The following is a 23,562-nucleotide window of genomic DNA, read 5'->3' on the forward strand; positions in this document are numbered from 1 at the left end:
TCCTCCTCCTCCCGTCCTGCAGCCTCACGTTCCTGTCTTCCTCTGCTGAACTTTGTAAAACTCTCACCTCGTAGAACTTTCTCACTGTGTCCGCCTGCAGCTTATCAAAGGCCTGGAAGTCCTGCTCCTCCACCAGCTTGTCTCTGTAGACCCGGTTGGACTCGTGCAGATAGATTTTCAGCAGGTCCGGAGGGGCTTTGAGACACTCGGCGGTACAGAAGAGGATGCCCTGGGCAAAGAGAGGGGAGAGAGGAAGGTTTAGAGTTTCATTCCAGAGGCTGATTTGGCCCATTTATACCACAACAAGGAGAGAACTACAGCACAGCCACTGTGGCTAAATCAATGGATATTTAGTCGACAAGCTGTTAGTCGGTGTGTCAGAGAAACTCAGAGAAAAAATGGCAGCACTTTTTTTCCCATGTCACTGTCTCATACCCCGTTTACATCAAGGGAAAACGCAGATATATCCATGTGGTTTGGCCTCTCATTTACACAAAAACCCCGTTTTTATCACAGAAAACTATTATTTCTAAAAACTCCGGGCAAAGTGGAGAATTTGGAAAACTCCGGTTATGTGTTGTCGTGTCAACTGGGAGAAACAAACGGGGTTTTAGGTTCTCACTCATTCTAGTTGTTTTGAAAGGAACAGGAAGTCGCTGGTGTTATTCGTTGTTGTTGATTGTGAGGATTCTGATTGGCTTGCATGGCTTGATTGGCTTCTCCCCACACTGCCGCCCATATAATAGGTTTGGCTTAGTTATAATGGCGCTCGACGGCATATTTATGCTGGTTGATGCAAATGACAACTCTTTTGAAAACGATGTTGTGTGCACGATGTTATTTTTGAAAACGATTGTAATGTATCTACAGAGTGTTTTCTTTTTCTTTTTCAAACAAGGCTGTGTCAGAATAAACTATACAGCACAGTACATTTGCTGTCCCAGTTCGTTCTGGGTATAAATGTTATGTCCTTAATACTGCACCAAGGTTCTAATAGTTTTGGATTTTTCATTCGTTTTAGTTTTAATTTTGTTGTGAATTTTTTTTTTTTTCAAATTCAGTTAGTTTTAATTAGTTTTTAGAGTGAGTTTGCTAGTTTTAGTTTAGTTTTTTATTCTTTTTAGTGTTGGATTTAGTTTTTTTCTAATGGGCTATGTGTTGGGTGCGAGATTCAAAGAGGTCATAATACATTTTGGCTTTATTTCCTTTGGTTCATCCATCCATCCATCCATCCATCCATCCATCCATCATCCATCCATCCACCCATCCATCCATCCATCCATCCATCCATCCATCCATATCCATCCATCCATCCATCCATCCATCCATCCATCCATCCATCCATCCACCCACCCACCCACCCATCCATCCATCCATCCATCCATCATCCATCCATCCACCCACCCACCCACCCATCCATCCATCCATCCATCCATCCATCCATCCATCCACCCATCCATCCATCCATCCATCCATCCATCCATCCATCCATCCATCCATCCACCCATCCTCCATCCATCCATCCATGTTTTCAGTAGTGTTGGGACAACGAAGCTTCATGAAGCATTTTCTTTATTTACGGAGCCCAAGAGATGGCGCTCTTTGTTCAACAAAGGGCTGAAAACACACTCAATCACCATTGATGAAGCCTTTTTTTAAAGCCTAGACCGCCATCTCGTGGGGTCAAAAAATAAAGCAAATGCTTCACGAGGCTTCGTTGTCCCAACACTACTTCTGATTACTAGATGTCCGCTCCATATCCTGAGCTGTGATGACACACCGTTCAGACAGGAGATATATAGATATATAGATCTGTCAGACCAACCGACATCCACGTCTATAAAGCCACACAGCTAGCACGGCTGAAAACACATTTCTGTTTCTAAGTCATACTTTTCTTCATCCTCTGTGAAAAGCCACAATTATAGGAGAAAATGACGACAATGAGCAGACGAGTGTTTAGTGGATGTCTCCAGAGCGGACCTGTGTGACGTGTCGGCTTCCCCGCAGGGCTTTTCATTACGCACTCAGGCAGAACTCTGCAATCTATGGTGTCTCACAGAACAGGTGCCGTCTAGGATGAGGACGGGGACAAAGAGGAGCCCAGGCACTGTTTGTTCCCCTCAGCGCTCCGTCACCCAGGAGGACGAGGCAGAGGTAAGCAGATGTTGTGTGTTCCCAGCCCCAAAAGTTATTCCAATCAACAGAAGCATCTCTGGGGGTAAAGCCAGCTGAATCTGATCTGCCTTCGTATCCGAGGCCGCTCAATGTGACAATTGGCTGTTAAATCCACTGTGTAATGGTGCAGATGGGTGGCGTGCCTCTGTGTGTGATGTGTGTACTGAGGATTGAGACTGAGCCAGAGTTATAGCTGTTACTGGAGCTCTACATAAGTCAAGATGTCTTCCAGAGTTTGTGTTTGGATGCTGTAATCCTTTGACTTTTTAATAGATCTGTCTTTTTCTACTCCATTTCGTTGCTTAATTGTGTCAATCATGACACCACACACTTCATGTGTAAAAGTGTGCCTGAGCAAAACAAAACACCATATGGCAAGTCTATACTGGAAAATTTCCTCTGGGGAAATTCTGAAAGGGCCACGGGGGCTACTGCCGGTGTGTGTACACTATGATGAGATTCTTCTGAGATTTTTAACAATTAATACTAATAATGTTATAATACTATATAATATACAAGGAGCACACCTACAACAAGCATTCCTCTTCAAGTATTTATTTATACAGCAACCTACGACCTTTAACCTCAAAATGTGTGTGTGTCTGTGTGTGTGGGTGTGTGTGTGTGTGTGTGAAACATGTGTATCTGGAAGAGTGTGCGCGCTTACGCACACATATGTGTGTGTGTGTGTGTGTGTGTGTGTGTGTGTGTGTGTGTGTGAAACATGTGTATCTGGAAGAGTGTGCGCGCTTACGCACACATATGTGTGTGTTTGTGTGTGTGAAGCATATGTATCTGGAGGAGAGTCACAATTATGAGTCACAAAATGACCAAAAAAGACACAAAATGGCCAAAAAAAGACACAAAATGACCAAAAATGACCAAAAAAAGACACAAAAAAGACATTTTGGCTTCAAAAATGGACAAAATAGCCCAACTTTTCTTTTTTTGCAGTGTACCATTGGAACAAACGGCAAAAACTAAGAAGGAGACAGAAGTTTGTTTCCCTTCTCTCCAGCTGACTTTGGCAGACGATCTCATCCTCCTGTCCCTGATCTTTCATTGCTTTGTTCGACTCCGAGGAGAGGGATTAGAGAGTTCTGGGTGTTTCTGTCTGTCTGTTGGGCTGTCTGCACTGGGCACACTTTTCTTTCTTTTTTTTTTTTTGTAGCCTGACAGATGCTCTGAGCCCCAAACAATGCTTCCACTGCTAACAAATGCACCCAGCTGACTACCCATGGAACATCATACAGACATATTGTGCAGTGAGTACAGTTTGGCTTCAGAGTCTCTCTGCACCACAGGTTTCATGTACTCTCTTTCTTTTCTTTCTCTTTCCCTTGTCTCCGTCCTCCTCTCTCGCTCCGTCCATCTTCCCCCCGTCTCCTCCCTCGCCTCTCGAGCTTTCGAGGAGCTCATTTAGGCTGACACGGGGAAGACAGGCCCTCGGATATGCCTGCTGGTCATGGCAGAGAATGAACGCTGGCAAACAGAGCTCTTTGACAGCGCTCCCAGTCGGATGCCAGACTCTTTGTCTTGGCCTTTAAGTGGAATTTGACTACTATACTTTACTTATAATGCCTCTAATTCAACATCCACAGGCAGTGGCGGACTGATAGAAGGGCAGGGGCGATGTGTTGGTTTATGCTGGGTTAATTATGCGTGTTATGATCCTGCACATCTTGTTATTGTGTAAGATGTTGTTCTGTTGATGTGTGTGTAAGATTCTGTTGTGTAAGATGTTGTTCTGTATCGCATCAAACTATATTGTGTGCTGATGTCTCCCGTCCCCCTGTGTTATTATATTATATATTGTTTATTTATTTTTATTTTGTATATATATATATATATATATATATATATATATATATATATATATATATATATATATATATACATATATATACAGCTATTCTCAACCTTGGGGTCCCGACCCCAATTGGGGTCCCCAAGATGATTTCTGGGGGTCGCCAAATCATTTTGGAAGTCAGCTCTGTCTCCACTGTGTTAAAGTGTTCATGTGTTATAGTCTTTTTGGTCATTTAATGTATTTTTTTGGTCATTTTGTGTCTTTTTTGTGATTTTTTGTGGGGTTTTTTTGTAATTTTGTGTCTTTTTTTTTGTCATTTTGTGTTTTTTTAGGTCATTTTGTGTTTTTTTTTGTAATTTTGTGTCTTTTTTTGGGTCATTTTGTGTCTTTTTTTTGGTAATTTTGTTTCGTTTGTTGGTCTTTTTGTGTCTTTGCTTTTGACTATTTTGTGTCTTCTTTTTGGTCATTTTGTGTCTTTTTTTGGTCATTTTGTGTTTTTTTAGTCATTTTGTGTCTTTTTTTGGTCATTTTGTGTCTTTTTTTGGTCATTTTGTGTCTTTTTTAGTCATCTTGTGTCCTTTTTGTCATTTTGTTTCGTTTTTGGTCATTTTGTGTCTTTTTTTGGTCATTTTGTGTTTTTTTAGTCATTTTGTGTCTTTTTTTGGTCATTTGGTGTCTTTTTTTGGTCATTTTGTGTCTTTTTTTGGTCATCTTGTGTCCTTTTTGTCATTTTGTTTCGTTTTTGGTCATTTTGTGTCATGGACGCCTGGTCCGACCAAACGTCTTCCTGAGTTATAGTTTAAAATAATGTATAGAAAAGTGTTTTTTCTGAATATTATGTCACACAGTGAAGTTAACCTTTGAATTTTAAATATAACATGTCATCACTTCATCATTTGATCCTGTTAGATGTTTTTTGTCATAATTAGTGCATGCACTCTTGAATTATGGCTAAAAATGCATTTCGACCTGTGACTTCCAAAATCTAATCAGTTCATCTTTGAGTTAAAATGAATGTTTTTGTGCTAAGTTTGAATAATTTCCCTCCAGGCGTTCCTGAGATACAGAAAGACAGACGGAGGTGTTAAAAGAGGGTTAAAAAGATATTTGCTGACATTTGCTCTCATTATGTTATTCAACAAAAACCTGGAGAGAATTTTGTCAGCAAAAAACAGCAAAAATACACTTGTTAAGATGCTACATTGAGTGTTGTGTAGACCCGCTCTCTCTTTTTTCCAATTTCTAAACACCTTTGCAAAGGGAGTTGGGAGCTCACACTGAGTCTCGGAGCTCTGGCTCATTAGAGTTGATCATAATGAGACAGTTGCCATTGGCTACATATCCAACTTTTCCAAAGTTTGCGAAAAAACAAAGTGAATCACAAAAAGTTTCCCCAATTATTTCAGCCGAGGCAAAACATCTGATACGTCAAGCCAGAAAACACCGAGTGACAATCATTTAGGCCTCGTGCTTGAAATTAGAGGAGGCGTTTGTTCTGTCTCGCCGATAATTTCCCACTTCTGAAGGTGCAAAAGCACAGAGGTACGGCGGGGGGATTAGATCTGAGGCAGAGCTGAGAGCTTCCCAGCTGTCCTAAAGGTCTTAGAGCCAGGAGCTGAATAAGTTAGGGAGAAAAACTTCAAACAAACTCCAGGAGTCCCTGTATGGATTTCTTTCTATTCTCTCTATAGGTGGAGCGAGAAACAGCAGCTTTGTTTCCTGTCCGTGGTGAGTGGATGTCCAGTCAAGCTGTGTATAGAGCAGGGGTCTCAAACTTAAATTACCTGCTGGAGGCAGTATCAAACTGGTCAAAAAAAGACAGAAAATTACAAAAATCATCATCATCATCATCATCATCATCATCATCATCATCATCATCATCATCATCATCATCATCATCATCCTTCGACTGTCGTCGAGATCCTAGATGACACGTCTTTCCATCGGGTCCTGTCGGCCATTGCTGCTCCCAGCTCCTGGATTGTAAGTCCGGTGTCCCTGGAGATTGTGTCAGGATATGTATGAGGCCTGGTACCTCTGGACGATTGGGGGAGCCGCCATAGCAGGATGTCGGATATTACTTGATCCTTGGCACGATAGCAGTGACCAGCAAAGATCGCTCTTCGACGTGCTACAGTTGTTGTTATAGGCGGCAGTTCACCATAGATTTGCTCTTTGGTTGGATGACTTTTCCAGGAGATGTTTCTGACACACATGAGGAGTCTTGTATATGTGCCATCAAGCCGGTCTTGTAGTTCTTTCTTCATAGTCCAGGTCTCCGCACCATATAGCAAGATGCTTTCAACACAGGCTCTGAAGAAAGAGACCTTGATGGAGGTTGAAATGCCGGACTGCCAGACTCCGAGGAGTTTGTTGCAGGCATTCCAGGCTTGTCCCTTTCTGGCTAGAAAGTCCTTTCTGCTGTCAGCCACATATGAACCAAGATATTTAAAGTCCTTGACTTCCTTAATGTGTGATCCATCCTTTGATGTGATAGGGTTGATAGGGTCCTCATTCATCAGCATGCATTCGGTTTTCTTTGAATTTAGCTTGAGTCCCACTTTGGCAGCGGCCTCTTCAAATGAGATGAGCAGAGTCTGGGCAGATGATGTGTGTTCTGCGGTCAGGGCGACATCATCCGCATAGTCGAGGTCGGTCAGATATTTCTCGCTCTGGCGACCAGATCTTCTTCCAACCATGAGGCCGTGGTCTTTGATGTTGTCCACTGATTGCCGCAGAGAATAGTCCACCATGATGACAAACAAGAAAGGTGCAAGCGTGTCACCTTGGAGAATTCCCGCTGTTGTTTGGAATTCTTTTGTTGGACCATCATGGCTCTGAACGAAGCTGGTGGGGTTTTCGTACATTATGGCTATGGCTTTAACGATCTGCTCAGGGATTCCATAGTTATGGAGGATGTGCATCATGGCTGCTCTGTTCACACTGTCAAAAGCCTTCGAGAAGTCTACAAAGATGATGGTGCCTCTCCTCTTTGAGACCTTTAGTTCCTCAATGATTCGCCTTATTGCTAGAATCTGTGGGAGGGTGGATCTTTTCTTCCGGAACCCATTTTGGTTCCTTCGAAGAATCGGGTCAAGGTGAGGAGTTATCCTGTTCAGAAGAAGAGAATTGTAGACTTTCGAGGCAATGGCAGATAAAGTGATGCCCCTGTAGTTGTTCGGTTGTTGGAGATCACCAGTCTTTGGTAGTGGGATAATGCAAGACTTGGAGAATGCCTTGGGCTTCCTACCCTTGAATGTTCCATTGCAGAATTCCAACAGTTGATTGTGAAAGCACTCGTGTTTCCATAGGAAGGCTGGAATATTATCAGGTCCTGGCTTTTTTGCCTTATTCAGGTTCTTTAGGACTGATTGGAGTTCCTCCATTGTAAACAGGTTGGTATCAATGGGTAGCTTGTCGTTCACCCTCCTATTGTAGAAAGGGTCATTTAAGTCAACCAATTGTTGGTCAGGGCTTCCAAGAAGAGTGCTGAAGTGATCGAACCATTTGTTCAGTCTTTCTTGAGTGGTGTCTCCTTTGATCTTTATTACAAAAAAACCCCACTAAATTACTTTAAAAAGACTCAAAATGACCAAAAAAAGACACAAAATGACCAAAAAGAAGACACAAAATGACAGAAAAAAACTAAATTACTTAAAAAAGACACAAAATGACCAAAAAGATACAAAATGACCAAAAAAAGACACAAAATGACTACAAAAAAGACACAAAATGACCAAAAAAAGACACAAAATGACTACAAAAAAGACACAAAATGACTAAAAAAAGACACCAAATGACAAAAAAAAGACACAAAATGACCAAAAAAATACACAAAATTACTAAAAAAGACACAAAATGACCAAAAAACACACAAAATGATCAACAAAAGACAGAAAATTAATTAAAAAAACCCACTAAATTACTTAAAAAAGACACAAAATGACCAAAAAAGACACAAAATTACAAAAAAAAGACACCAAATGACAAAAAAAAGACACAAAATGACCAAAAAAATACACAAAATTACTAAAAAAGACACAAAATGACTGAAAAATACACCAAATGACAGGGGGAAAAAAATAGTAACATTAAAAATAAGCCAGTAATACTTGAAACGAGCATGTTTCGGTGGATAGAAAATACTTTTGAAATAACATTTAAACTACATGGAACTAAAACTAAATTGGAACCAATATTTTAGGTAAAACTCACCATATTCAATGGTTTAATAGCTTGAAAAGAATAAAAAAGCTCACAATGTCAATCCTAAAAACAAGTCTTTAAACAATAAGATAATTAAATCAGCACATAAAGCTATGGTCAGTAGGTAAATTATACTCAAAACACTATAATTAAGATACTATTGCTCGATATAAGAAGAAAATACTTGGTAAGCTTCATGTTTTTTGCAGTGTTTATTCTATTCTATATCCTTCCTCAGATGAAGAAAACTTTTGACATTAACACCCTCATTATGCAGCTGTTGTTAATGTTTGCTGAGGTGTCAAAGAACGCAACGTTTTTAACTCTCAACATCTCTTTTTTCATCCTTCAAACAACTTCTCTCACTTTGCGTGTGAACAAAAAAGTGGCAACCTCATGGTGGCATTACAGGAAACATCATTATGATTCATTGTCTGGGGACCAATCACAAGAAACTTTGAGATGTTGGTTAATAAAAACTAAGCAACTGTATGGATTGTCATGAAAAACCTTGGAAAAGAGAAACTACATCAAGGGTAAAAGTGAGAAAAACTGCTTTAAAGTGTTTTAACTGGCCAACCAAATGGGTTACAAGTAGCTAAGTGACACTTATTTCCTCATGTATTGATGATGTCATTTTATGCTCAAAAATCATGATGATTTATTTGACCTTTGACCCCAAAAATGTAGTTACTGCACTCTGGTTTTGCATTACAATTAAAACCTTTTACAGCAATACAAAACCAGAGTGCAGTAACAATGTTGTTGTCTTCTTTCAGCTTTTATATTAAGTTTTCAGTGAAAAAACATTTTCAAATTGGTTTTGTTATAAATGTATTTAAAAGTGTTTAATAACTCTATTGAAAGATTTGTGTATTTTAGACTTAATATTATAAAGAAATGTTATATTTTAGTCTTAATATCATTTTATCTCACTTTTTTACTTCATCACTATCTAGATAATAATTTCCCTGTCAAATAAACTTATGATTTCTATTATTCTTGTTTTCACTATTCAACACAGTGATGAAATAAAAGGCTACACTGCTTTTGTTTTATGTTTAAATGCAAATCAGACCTTGGTAAGTGCAATTACTGCTTTGGTTTTCAGTTGGATTTTGTAGTTACTGCAATTTTTATATCATTATTTCTCTGAAATAAAGCAAAAATTAAAATATAAAACTGTCTCACAAGAAAAAACAGACATCAAGGAGTTCATTTTTAGTTATAACTCAATTTCGACCAAAAATGTAGTTACTGCAGTTAGACTTTGTAGTGCAGAATAGTTGGTGCATCAAGATAAACAGCTAGTTGCACTAATTCTCGGTGCAGCTGCACAATATAAAGTTTCAGCATCACTAATGCAATGTATGCATCTTCAATAGTCAAATATCAGGCTGTGCAATTTTAAAATAAGGCAAATTAGCAAATAGATAAACAGCTAGTTGCACTTATTCTCAGTGCAGCTGCACAATTTAAAGTTTCAGCATCAACATTTTAACGTATGCATGTTCAATAGTCAAATGTCAGGCTGTGCAATGTTAAAATAAAGCAAATTAACTAAAAGATAAACAGCTAGTTGCACTAATTCACAGTGCAGCTGCACAATATAAAGTTTCAGCATCAACATTGCAATGTATGCATGTTTAATAGTTAAATTTCAGGCTGTGCAATGTTAAAATGAGGCAAATTAACAAATAGATAAACAGCTAGTTGCACTTATTCTCGGTGCAGCTGCACAATATAAAGTTTCAGCATCAATAATGCAATGTATGCATGTTCAATAGTCAAATGTCAGGCTTTGCAATGTTAAAATAAGGCAAATTAACAAAAAAAATGTCACGCTACAACTTTTTCTTTTCCTGCTGCGTGATACAAAGACTTCTCATCTTCCACGAGCGTTTAGCATTAATTAGCACAGTCTAGGTCAGCTAGTTGCACTAATTCTGGGTGCAGCTGCACAATATATTGTTTCAGCATCAACATTGCAATGTATGCATGTTCAATAGTCAAATGTCAGGCTGTGCAATGTTAAAAAAGGGCAAATTAACTAAAAGATAAACTGCTAGTTGCACTAATTCTCTGTGCAGCTGCACAATATAAAGTTTCAGCATCAACATTGCAATGTATGCATGTTCAATAGTCAAATGTCAGGCTGTGCAATGTTAAAAAAGGGCAAATTAACTAAAAGATAAACTGCTAGTTGCACTAATTCTCTGTGCAGCTGCACAATATAAAGTTTCAGCATCAACATTGCAATGTATGCATGTTTAATAGTTAAATTTCAGGCTGTGCAATGTTAAAATGAGGCAAATTAACAAATAGATAAACAGCTAGTTGCACTTATTCTCGGTGCAGCTGCACAATATATAGTTTCAGCATCACTAATGCAATGTGTGCATGTTCAATAGTCAAATGTCAGGCTGTGCAATGTTAAAATAAGGCAAATAAACCAAAAAAATGTCATGCTACAACTTCTTCTTTCCCTGCTGCTTGATACAAAGACTTCTCATCTTCCACGAGCGTTTAGCATTAATTAGCACAGTCTAGGTCGGCACATCATATTATGTTTTTACACTTCTCAACAGATGGGGTGCTCAGAGTCCGCCCGGGGGATTTAATTTGTTGGGTCAGGCTCATCTGCTGGGTGTGGGAGGATTTGCTCTTGAAGTGCACCAGATTGAAGCATTTCACTTTAAAATGTATAAAACTTTTTTTCCGGAGGAGCAGCGAGGGGCATCCTAGATCTCCCCAGAGGTCATATTGCTGAAGGCTCTTTTCACAGAGAAAAGAAAAAAAAAGTTGTCATTTCTCGCAAAGCCAAAACTCTTGGGTGCCACTAAACCGTTACAGGATTAGAGGACACAACGAGATGAAAAAGACACAAAATAACTACAAAAAAGACACAAAATGACTAAAAAAGACACAAAATGACCAAAAAATGACACAAAATAACTTAAAAAGACACAAAATAACTAAAAAAGACACAAAATGACCCAAAACCCCCCACAGAAGACACAAAATGGCTAAAAAAGACACAAAATGACCAAAAAAGACACAAAATGACCAAAAAAGACACAAAATGACCAAAAAAAGACACAAAATAACTAAAAAAGACACAAAACAACCAAAAAAAAGACACAAAATGACTAAAAAAATACACAAAATAACTAAAATAAGACACAAAATAACTAAAAAAGACACTAAATAACTAAAAAAAGACACAAAAGGACCCAAAAAACCCCCACATAAGACCCAAAATGACTAAAAAAGACACAAAATGACCAAAAAAGACACAAAATGCCTAAAAAAGACACAAAATGACCAAAAAAAGACACAAAATAACTAAAAAAAAAGACACAAAATAACTAAAAAAATACACAAAATGACCCAAAAAACCTCCACAGAAAACAAGAAATTACTAAAAAAGACAGAAAATGACCAAAAAAAGACAGAAAATGACCAAAAAAGACACAAAAAAACTAAAAAAGACACAAAAAAGACACAAAATAACTAAAAAAGACACAAAATGACATCATGTAATGGTACAGTAAGAGGTCGGAGCTGCCTTTGTAAACTCCGTATGGAATTATGAAATGTGAAGGTCCTACAGCTCAGTGGCTTAAAGCATTAATTATACAACAGAGTGAATTAAATGAGAGCGCCTGCCCTCCATGAAACTGTGGAGGATTTTGACAGAAATATTGCCCCCGAAGCTCCTCTACTGTCAGCCTCCTCACTCTGATATCATATTAATTTAAACACATTAAATCATCACTAACACCCGTGGAAGTGCAGATCCATTCTATTTTCTGTTACACTTATTTCACACTTATTTCTAGTTTTCAACCCAGCCCTTAAATCAATAACAATTTAGATGAGAAATTAGTGACAGAAGCCTGGCTCTTTCCATGAGTAAAGCAAAAAGAGCTGCAGAGAGAGAGAGAGAGAGAGAGAGAGTGGAACTCCTCCGAGTGATATTAAAAGCAACTTTTTAAAGGCAACTTTTAATTGTGAAAAGCCTAAAGGTCGTTCTTCTAAAAGAAGAAGTCTGCATTGTTTCTGTCTAGGTGTCACCTGGAATATGAAATTGTTATTCACAAATGAACTCCATTGAAGATATAGAATAATATGGTTCAGTAAAGAATACTCATTACTACTTAATAAACAGCTATATAGTATTAAATTAAATATAACATCTAGCTTTAAGTAATGGATATTCAATGGAAAGCATCTCCTAAATGGATATATATGGAAATTATTACTATTAATTTACTATTAAAAATATAGTATACAATGATAGAACTGGATGTAACCCTATTATATGTTATTTTTGCAACCTTTGTTCACATTTGCAACATTTAAAATTCTTTATTGAGCATGATAGTGTTTTGAAAGTAAAGAAAAGATTCACAATCACATTTTAGGTTGGACTAAAGGACCAAAATAGACACAAAATGACCAATAAAGACACAAAATGAGAAGACAGAATGACCAAAATAAACCCCACAGAAAACACAAAATGACCAAAAAAGACACAAATTAACTAAAAAACACACAAAAAGACACAAAATGACCTAAAAAAAAGACACAAAAAGACCAAAAAAGACACAAAATGAGAAGACAGAATGTCCCAAAAAATCCACAGAAGACACGAAATGACTAAAAAAAGACACAAAATGACCAAAAAAGACACAAATTTACTAAAAAACAACACACAATGACCAAAAAAGACACAAAATGAGAAGACAGAATGGCCAAAAAAAACCCACAAAAGACACAAAATGACAAAAAAGAAAGACACAAAATGACAAAAAAAGATAGAAATGACCAAAAAAGAAACAGAATGACTTACAACGACACCAAAAAAAAATTCACTAAATACCCGAAGTCTACATAGAGTTAAACTATATAGGAAATCTATCTTTAAGTAATGGATATTAAACATAAAGATGTAGAATGTATGAAAGATCCTGATTTTGAAGCTTTGCTATCTTTTATATTCTTGGTTTTATTTTTGTTTTTCTTTTGTTTGTTTTTTTGCTTCACTATTCCCATTATTAACTCTTTAAGTTTGTTTTAACCCTGTAATGTATTTACTGTATACTATAAGTCGGACCCCAGGAAGAAGAGCTGCAATTGTGCTGCAGCTAATGAGGATCCAAATAAAACCAAATGAACAAACCTGGAATATGTTGGAAAGGTCCCTCATGTTGAAGATGTAGTGGAACTTGACTGCGGTGGGGAGGAAGGAGGAGGAGATGCGCTGGTGCAGGAGCAGAGCCAGCTGCACCAGGGTGGAGCAGCCCTTCTGCAGGGTGGGGCTGAAGCCCTCTCCTCTCAGGTGCTGAGACAGGATGGAGGTGTAGATGGTGCTCAAGGCCTCAGCGCCGGGGAACGACAGGGCGAAGACAGAGAAGTGGCGCTACGGAGAGAGAGACGACAGTTAGCATGCTGCTCCTCACTGATGATGGACACCAGGGGTCTCACACTCTAATTACCTGGGGGCCGCTGGAGGCAGTATCAAAATGACCAAAAAAAGACACAATATTACTAAAAAAAGACAGAAAATTACGGGGAAAAAAGCAAACCAAAATGACCAAAAAAGACAGAAAATTACAAAAAAAAAGACACAAAATGACTGAAAAAACACTAAATTACTTTAAAAAGACACAAAATGAACCAAAAAGACACAAAATTACTAAAAAAAGACACAAAATGATTTAAAAAAGACACAAAATGAACCAAAAAGACACAAAATTACTAAAAAAAGACACAAAATGATTTTAAAAAGACACAAAATTACCAGTTGCTACTTGCTAAGCTAACTACTTAGCCAAGAAGTTAGCTAAGTAGTTAACTTAGCAAGCTACTAAGCTAAATACTTAGCCAAGAAGGTAGCTAAGTAGTTAGCTTAACAAGCAACTTAGCTAAATACTTAGCCAAGAAGTTAGCTAAGTAGTTTGTTTAGCAAGCTACTAAGCCAAATACTTAGCCTAGAAGTTAGCTAAGTAGTTAGCTTAGCAAGCTTCTTAGCTAAAAAAAAATGGATATGGGTAATTTTTGACCCATGTTGTGCAGTAGAAGAGTCGTGACACAAAAATGGATTATTCAAAAATGAATAAAGGAAAACATAAAATTAGGATGTAAGATGATCAAAAACAAACTAATTGAGGAAAACCTGGAATACTGAATGATGAAAATAATTTATTGCAAAGATATAGAACATAAAAACTCTGCATCAAAGGGTTAAAGAAACAAGCCTCAATACGCTTTATAAAAGACTTCCTGGATTTCTCGACACACGCTCTGGATATCTCAGTTAGACGAGCATTCACTGTTTACTCATCATCCTACTCCAGTTTGTGATCGAAGCCTCCTGTCTGCAGTGTTCCTCTCCAGTCTGTCATGTAGACATAAGTCGGAGGACAGCAGCTGCCGAAGGCTGGGAGCCTACAGGCCGTGATGAGATCACATGCATGACAGGTCGGCTGTGTGCTCATTAGCTAACTTCAGAGCTTGTTTCAGTGGTCAGTAGGTACAGAAACGCTGCCTGAGCTCTGGAGGAAGGTTTGATTGTGTCGGTACCTAAAAGTAATTTAAATAAATGATTAAAGCTGGTAGGAACGAGGTTAATTGGACCGTCAGACAATGTACGCACGGGTTAAAATATGTTTTTGCCTACATGCAACATGCCTATGACTAATGTTTTCTCATGGGGGGTAGCTAAAGAATAGGGGGGCAGGGCAAACTATCACCAATGAAAAAATAAGTTCTTAACCCATTTAAGGCGGGAAAGCATTACCACATTTCTACCATTAAAGCCGGGGGCGCTGTCACCAAAAAAAAAGACACAAAATGACCAAAAAAAGACACAAAATGACTAAAAAAAGACACAAAAAGAAACAAAATGACTAAAATGGACACAAAAAGACAAAAAATTACAAAAAAATTACAAAAAAAGACACAAAATGACCAAAAAAGACACAAAATCACTAAAACAAGACTCAAAAAGACACAAAATCACTAAAAAAAAACAAAAAAGACACAAAATGACAAAAAAAATGACACAAAATCACTAAAATAAGACTCAAAAAGAAACAAAATCACTAAAAAAAGACTCAAAATGAGCAAAAGAAGACACAGAATGAGCAAAAAAGACACAAAAAGACACAAAATTACCAAAAAATGACACAAAATGAAAAAAAAAGACACAAAATCACTAAAACAAGACTCAAAAAGACACAAAATCACTAAAAAAAAGACACAAAATCACTAAAACATGACTAAAAAATGACACTTAATGAGAATACATGTGGGAGTGTCCCAATGCATCATGGGACTTTTCCAGAACTGAAATCATGGTGGAAGACGACTATAGTGGAGGGAGCTCAGATATAACAGCTATAAGCTCTCAAATACTTTTTGAATTTCATTTCTATCTGCTACAGAGGCTGAAAAATCTATTATTTAGTTGGAAGAGTTGACACTTCTGTTGAATTTACAGAAAAACTTCAGGTTTTAGGGGCTGATTTTAAAATCGCCCAGAGGTTTTACAGGCATTTATTCCAGCCGTTTCAGGCCTAAATGGGTTAATGAAGTTATGTAAATGGGCCACACAACCTAAATTTGATGTAATATGAATGACTATTATGTAATATGTAATGTATGACGACGATGACTGATTGATCTGTCCCACAAGGCCTACTTCCTGTTTCCAGCAGGGAGTGTTATGATGATGATGATGAGTATTATGCAAGCGGTAACCTCCTGGTCTGAGCAGGGAGGCAAACCAGGAAGTGCCTTAAACTGCATTCTACCAAAAATTCCAGCAGGGGGCGCTAAGTGTGGCTGCAAAAACATTTCTGTCCATTCATTTCAATGCAAAATGAGAAAACTTCTCACTTGATTTATTACCTCAGAAATGTTTTTTAGGACAACACTATGGTCTCAATCACTAGTAAAAAATCTTCTTCAACACAATCTGATGTTAATAGTGTAAATAATGGCCCCATTTAGAAGAAAATAGAAGATAAAGAATCGTATGATTTGGGGCGGGGCTACCTTTGATTGACAGGTCACTAACAAGGCGAGCCGTCATCAGGAGAGAAGCAGAACAATGCGTATCCACGGCAACGTGTCAATAAAGTTATATATAACGTTATATAGATATAAAAAAGGAGGTTTAGTGGTTTGGTCTCATAACTTTGACCCTTTCAAAGTATTTTCACTTAATGACAGTTTATTTGAACGTTTTGTTCATTAAAAATATCTTGTTCAGCGTTTGTTAACAGCATTAGTAGGTCTTTGAAATCCATTGTCTACAATGTTAATTAATAAAGAGAGAGAATTTAGATATCAGATAATGCGAGGAACTGTTCGAGACATGTCCTAATTAACTTGTTTTTTTGTGTTTTTTTAATAAAAACAGTTTAAACTATGGAACAAATGAGAGAAATGAATGAATGAACAAACAAAACATTGCAATGGTTCAAAGTTTCACCCCAAAACTTACCAAAAAAACAAAAACAAATGCATGAGCAGCACATGATGTCTCCTAATTAAATAACAGGAGGCAAATATGAAGAACAAAGTGTCTATGATAACATGTGCGAGAGGAATGCGTGCACATGTAACCTCTGCAGTGTGTTGCATAACCAGCGGTACGCAGTGTGCTGTGAGGACGTGCTCTGTGTGTGAGTGTGTGTGTGTGAGTGTGTGTGTGTGTGTGTGTGTGTGTGTGTACCTGCAGTCGTGGGTTGATGGTGAAGCTGCCAGCTGTGGGGTTCATGCAGGACACGTATTGAACGCTGTGTATTTCCTTCAAAAGCAGCTTATTACGGTCATACCTGGGAGCACACACACACACACACAAACATGCAGGGAAAAGTCATTATTTAACAGTCTTGCATGCACACAAACACTTGACCACACACACACAAATACACACACACATTCCTGTACTTCTATCTTTGTGAGGACCCTCATTGGAACAGTGAATTCCCTTCATTTTCACTATAATTTCAGTTAGTTTGGTAACCACACAATATAGTTTCAGTTAATTAAGCAGAATACATGTGGGAGTGTTGCAATGCAATATGGGACTTTTCCAGAACTTTGAAATCATCACCAAAAAAAGACACAAAAAGACACAAAATGACTAAAAAAAGACACAAAATGACACAAAATTACCAAAAAAGACACAAAAAGACTAAAAAAAAAAAAGGGAATTCCCTTCGCAATGTTATAATAGTTTTGGATTTTTCATTAGTTTTATTTTTAATTTTGTTGTGAATTTTTGTTTTCAATTTATAGTGAGTTTGCTAGTTTTGGTTTGGTATTTATTTTTTTTAAATGCTTTATTTTTTAGTTTATTTTTTATTTAGTAGTTAGCTTAGCAAGCTACTTAGCTAAATACTTAGCCAGGAAGTTAGCTAAATATTTAGCTTAGCAAGCTACTTAGCTAAATACTTAGCCAAGAAGTTCGCTAAGTAGTTAGCTTAGCAAGCTACTTAGCTAAAAAATGGATATGGGTCATTTTTGACCCATGTTGTGCATTTGAAGAGTAGTGACACAAAAAGGGATTTTATCAAAAAATGAATGAAGGAAAACATAAAATTAGGATGTATGATGATCAAAAACAAACTAATTGAGGAAAACCTGGAATACTGAATGATGAAAATAATTTATTGCAAAGATATAGAACATAAAAACTCATACATATCAGGTTACTTTAGCCCTATGTTGTGCATCAAAGGGTTAAAGAAGTGAGGACCGGCCGAAATGTCCTCACTTTGCAAAAATGTCCTCACTCTGTTGATTAAAAACATGTTCCGGCCCTCACTATGTAGGAAGTACAAGAACACACACACATTCCCTGATATGGACGCCTCAGCTCCCACTTAAGCTGGCGTGGCTCAGCAGCATCCTCCTTCCTCTCAATTTCATACCTGAAATCCTCCCAGCATATCTCTAATGGGCTGAGCGTGTCTAAGCCAGTCAGCCTGCGTCTGACGCACTGGAACCATGTTCAGAATGGCCTCAGTGTGTCACACAGACCAGCAACACAATCCTTTTAAGGGGAATCATACAGCCCTGCATTCACATTTGACTTTTGACTCATAAAAGTTGCAGCATATTGCTACTAAGGCAGGGACCTGTCTGAATACTGAAGAGATTTTCAGGAGTAAATATTAAAGTATTACTCCTGTAAGCTGTGTTCAGGGGCACAGAAGAGTTATTTTTGCACTCCATGCCTTAACCCAAATATGTCTTATTTAAAAAAATTTTAAATGAACTTTAGTGTAAACAACAACCAAACATATTTACATAAATAAATGGAAGTTTGTATTTGAAATTCCCAGTGCAGCCAAAAAATTTACTGTTAATTTACCATTAAAACCTGTTGGGGCGCTGTTGCGTTATTCTACCATTAAAGCCGGGAAAGCGGATACGTCGTTTTGTAGTATTTGTAGTTTTTTTCCACCTATTTTCGGTCTCTTGGCCAATGAAATGCATCAGAATACACGTGGGAGTGTCGCAATGCATCATGGGACTTCATGGACTTCATCATCACCAAAAAAAAGACAAAATTACAAAAAAAGACATAAAACGACTAAAGAAGGACACAAAAAGACACAAAATGACTCAAAAAAGACACAAAATGACCATAAAAAGACACAAAATGACCAAAAAAAACATGAAAAATGACTAAAAACAAACACAAAATGACCAAAAAAGACACAAAATGACTAAAGAAGGACACAAAAGACACAAAATGACCAAAAAAGACACAAAATTACCAAAAAAATACACAAAATGACCAAAAAAGACACAAAATTACAAAAAAAAAAAGACACAGAATTACTAAAAAAAGAAACAAAAAGACACAAAACGAGAATACATGTGGGAGTGTCACAATGCACCATGGGACTTTTCCAGAACTGAAATCATGGTGGAAGACGACTATAGCGGAGGGAGCTCAGATATAACAGCTATAAGCTCTCAAATACTTTTTGAATTTCATTTCTATCTGCTACAGAGGCTGAAAAATCAATTTTTTACTAGGCTTTTTTACAGGTGTTTTAGGCCTAAATGGGTTAATCATTGCATATTTTTAATGAATTATTGTAAAGGATAATAAGGGTTCTTCTATGTTTTATTTAAGGTGTCTTATTTTGACAGTCTTCTTGCAAATTCTGTGGTGGACTCTGTTAACACATCCATGTGCTCTTATTTTGAAAGCTACATGTGTTTGCTTTGATTTTGAAGGCGTGTCTAACACGTTCTTACCGTAACGCCTTATGGTGTGTTTATTTTAGACTCAAAGTCAGAACTTGGAGCTCAGAACAACATCGAAAATTCTGACATTCGTGTAGACCTTGAACGCACCATTAGCCACCGGACACTCTATGTGCTGCAATGTAAATAATCTAACTAACGGAACATTAATCCTATGTTTTTACCCCATCTGCGCGCATGACTATATTATCAGAATGATCCTTTTCTGTATTAACCCTTAATAGGACACTCATTGAAATACTTGCAAATTCCAAATTTCAACCCTAGAGAATATTGGAGGATGTTACATACAGCCAGAATGTGGACTGTGGAATGTGTAGAGGGGGGTAATATTTTGAGAAAAAAGTTTACGAGATTAAAGTGGCAAATCTATGAGGAAAAAAATGTGCAAATTTATGAGATTTAAAGTGGTGAACCTGCGAGAAAGTTTCTTTTTTCCGCACTTTTTTTTCGTAAATCTGCAACTTTTTTCTTGTAGATTTGCCACTTTAATCTCGTAAATTTGCAACTTTTTTCTCAAAATATTACCATTTTGGATATCCACTGAAGTTACCAAATACAGTTCTTCGCCCGATAAAGGGTTAACACACAACCTTCCAAAGTTAAGCCCTTACAGTGAGAAACAATTCCACAGTGGAAAATCACCTAGAAAGCCCAGTTGATAATGTTGCATAATGTCCTCCTCATTAAACAGCCCAGGCATGTACTGGTATGCTAATACATACTGTATATATTATAATGCATAGCTGCATTTGAATACCAGAGCCCCACCAGTGGTTGTAGTCCATGTGTTGGCGTATGAGTGTATGAGGTTGCACCGTTCCATATGCATCCACCTCCGGCATATTCATGTCGTCTATGAAGTAGATCAGTCTGCGGCTGCCTGGAGGTCCGTAGTTGCGCCCTGCTTTCTTCTCCAGGGGTTTCTCCAACACGGCTGTTAGAGGAACACAGGAGCACACAGCACAGGAATGAGAGGTGTAATTTAATGGAATATATGAAGATTACATGAGAAAAGACACACTGTGGGCGGAAGGTCGTGGTTTGATTTGATGTATGTATGTATTAGTGTGTGTGTGTGTGTGTGTGTATGTATTTTCTTTTCTTAATATCATTTTATCTCACTTTTTTACCTAATCACTATCTAGATAATAATTTATCTATCAAAGAAACTTAATATTTCTGATATTCTTGTTTTCAATATTCAACACAATGAAGAAATAAAAGGCGACACTGCCTTTTTTTTGTTTAAATTGACTATTATAAAAGTCGAAATCACAAAAAAAGTTAAAATAACGAGAAACTAGGCAAAATAACAAGACAAAAGTTGAAGTCATGAAAAAAGTCAAAATGAGAAGAAAGATGTCAAAGTCACGAAAAAAAAAACTCAAAATGAAAAATAAAGTCAAAATTATCAAAAAAAAAACTCCAAATGAGAAGAAAAGATTTGGTCACAAGAAAAAAATTCAAAATGAGACGAAAAAAGTCGAAATCAAGAAAAAAGTTAAAATAATGAGAAACTAAGTCAAAATAACAAGACAAAAGTTGAAATCAAGAGAAAAAAAGTCAAAATGAGAAGAAAAAAGTTTAAATCAAGAGAAAAAAAGTTAAAATAACAAGAAAATTATCAAAATAACAAGAAAAAAGTTGAAGTCAAGAAAAAAGTCCAAATGAGGAAAAAAAAGGCAAAGTCACAAAAAAATTGTCAAAATAATGAGACTATTATTCGAGGCAATTACTGGTTTGGTTTTAAGTTGTATTTTGGAGTTACTGCAATTTTTATAATATTATTTCTCTGAAATAAAACAAAATTGGAATCTGAAACTTTGTCACAAGATAAAACAGACATCAAGGAGTTCATTTTTAGTTATAACTCCATTTCCACCAAAAATGTAGTTACTGCAGTGAGACTTTGTAGGACAGTATAGTGTAAAGCTCTAAACTAGTGCAGTCTATTTACATTTACACTTTAACACATGCCTGCAGGCTAATGAGAAACTCTTTCCATGCAGCTCCTACCTTGCAGCATAGCAGACGTGGTGTAATAGTTAAAGGGGACATTTTTAATGAGGTATTTCTCTGCGTCCAACAGTCCCAGTTTGTCTCCGACCAGAACAGACTTCCCAGTCCCGGCGTTCCCGACCAGCATGACAGGCCGACGGTGTTCCAGCAGGCGGTCCATGAAGTAACGGACCCGAATGGTCTCTGTGGTGTGGACCACACACGCCTACATACACACATACACAATGTATACATTTAAAAATCATACAATCACTCTGAAAGATGTTAATACACTACAGGATTAAATGGATCCAACTCCAATGATTTTCTTATCAATTGATCCATCAAGTATTTGTTTTGGAATAATTCATAAATAAATCTGTTTATAAAATGTCAATCCAATGTCATTTCTTTTTTTCTTGTGTTTGATATTATTTAATTCTGTTGTACAGCACCTTGTTTTTGAAAGGTGCAATATAAATAAAGTTATTATCATTATTATTATTATTATTATTATTATTATTATTTAACTAACAATGACATAAAACTCAGAAATATTTTTTTTGGTCTTCATCTTTTAGGATCATATTCCCTGCTAGCTTTATAATGTATATAGGCAGCTTTAAACGAATAAAAACTGTATTTTCAATCAAAATTGTATTTATGTAATTTCAGATCAAGTCCAGAAGATATGTGTGTATAAGTCTACCAAACACTTGCCTATCTATCTATAAAGCAAGGCACGAAGGTGTGCATCCTCGATTTTGAAGATTTTTGAATTAATTTTTCTAAATATCATTATTTACGTAGGACGTGTTGCAGCATTGCACTGTTTCCGATCGGACGCCTTTTAGGGGAGCTCCGCCCCCTTTTAGGGGAGCTCCGCCCCCTTTTAGTGGAGCTCCGCCCCATTGTGTGATAGGCCTACACCTGGTCAGAAACACAATTCACTCTGGATTTACACCCTGACTCATCTCATCTGGAAGTCTATTTAGCCTACCTATCTTTAGGAGTTTTAAAGTGGCTACAAGGTTCCATTTAACAATAATATTCAAATAGTTTCCAGTGAATATCAATGTTCAATGTGTATGTGCTGGATGGTGTGGTACCTTATGAAAAGTAAGTGTTTTATGGAGTTGCAGACGTTGTTGTAACGCGATTAGCATGCTAAGTGGAGATTTAGCTTTATTCACTTCTTATGTTGTGTCTATACAGTACAGGCCAAAAGTTTGGACACACCTTCTCATTCAATGCGTTTTTCTTTATTTTCATGACTATTTACATTGTAGATTCTCACTGAAGGCATCAAAACTATGAATGAACACATATGGAATTATGTACTTAACAAAAAAAGTGTGAAATAACTGAAAACATGTCTTGTATTTTAGATTCCTCAAAGTAGCCACCCTTTGCTTACTAGAATATAAGACATGTTTTCAGTTATTTCACACTTTTTTTGTTATGTACATAATTCCACATGTGTTCATTAATAGTTTTGATGAATTTACAATGTCAATAGTCATGAAAATAAAGGAAAAACATTGAATGAGAAGGTGTGTCCAAACTTTTGGCCTGTACTGTATATGTCTAACCATGTTGAATGATTAAGTTTCTTTTTCTTAAAATAACTATTTCTGTGTCTCTTTTTACATCCATGTATTACCCAATATACACTTTGCATATTAACACTACGCATTAAGAGTATTACACCTCATTGTACATCACACTTTCACACACAACCTCATTTGGCCAGAATTGAAAAATCTACTCAATCTCCCACTGTATGAATACATACTTCCTACAGGCACTGCACTAGTAGTTTAAATAAAGCTGTAAATGAAGAACGTGTTGAACCTGAAGAGGTGTGTCTGGGTCCATCTCAAACTTAGGCACCATCTTCGTCCAGGGTTCAAACTTCTTGCTCTCGGGGTCGATGTAGTAATCAAACACGGTGCCGTGGGACGGGAACTTGATGGTTTTGAACTCAGCCACCCACCACTTGCTGAACTCCACTCTGTAGTCCACCAGCTGCACACAAGCACAGAGACACAGAGGGTAGGCCAAGC

At 37.1% G+C, this 23,562-nt stretch overlaps 1 protein-coding gene across 1 annotated transcript in view; it reads right to left on the reverse strand.

Annotated features, from left to right (window-relative positions):
- The window catches only part of LOC131959197 (dynein axonemal heavy chain 9-like), a 252,061-nt gene that overhangs the window by 125,482 nt on the left and 103,017 nt on the right, over positions 1–23,562 (reverse strand). The window contains exons 43-48 of the mRNA XM_059324311.1: positions 23,351–23,524; positions 21,515–21,722; positions 20,267–20,432; positions 16,941–17,043; positions 13,380–13,619; positions 68–229 (exon numbers count right to left, since the gene is read on the reverse strand). Of these exons, the coding sequence (XP_059180294.1) occupies positions 68–229; positions 13,380–13,619; positions 16,941–17,043; positions 20,267–20,432; positions 21,515–21,722; positions 23,351–23,524 (1,053 nt within the window). The remainder of the gene's footprint in view (positions 1–67; positions 230–13,379; positions 13,620–16,940; positions 17,044–20,266; positions 20,433–21,514; positions 21,723–23,350; positions 23,525–23,562) is intronic.

This window comes from Centropristis striata, chromosome 21 (assembly GCF_030273125.1).
Source record: "Centropristis striata isolate RG_2023a ecotype Rhode Island chromosome 21, C.striata_1.0, whole genome shotgun sequence".
NCBI lineage: Eukaryota > Metazoa > Chordata > Actinopteri > Perciformes > Serranidae > Centropristis > Centropristis striata.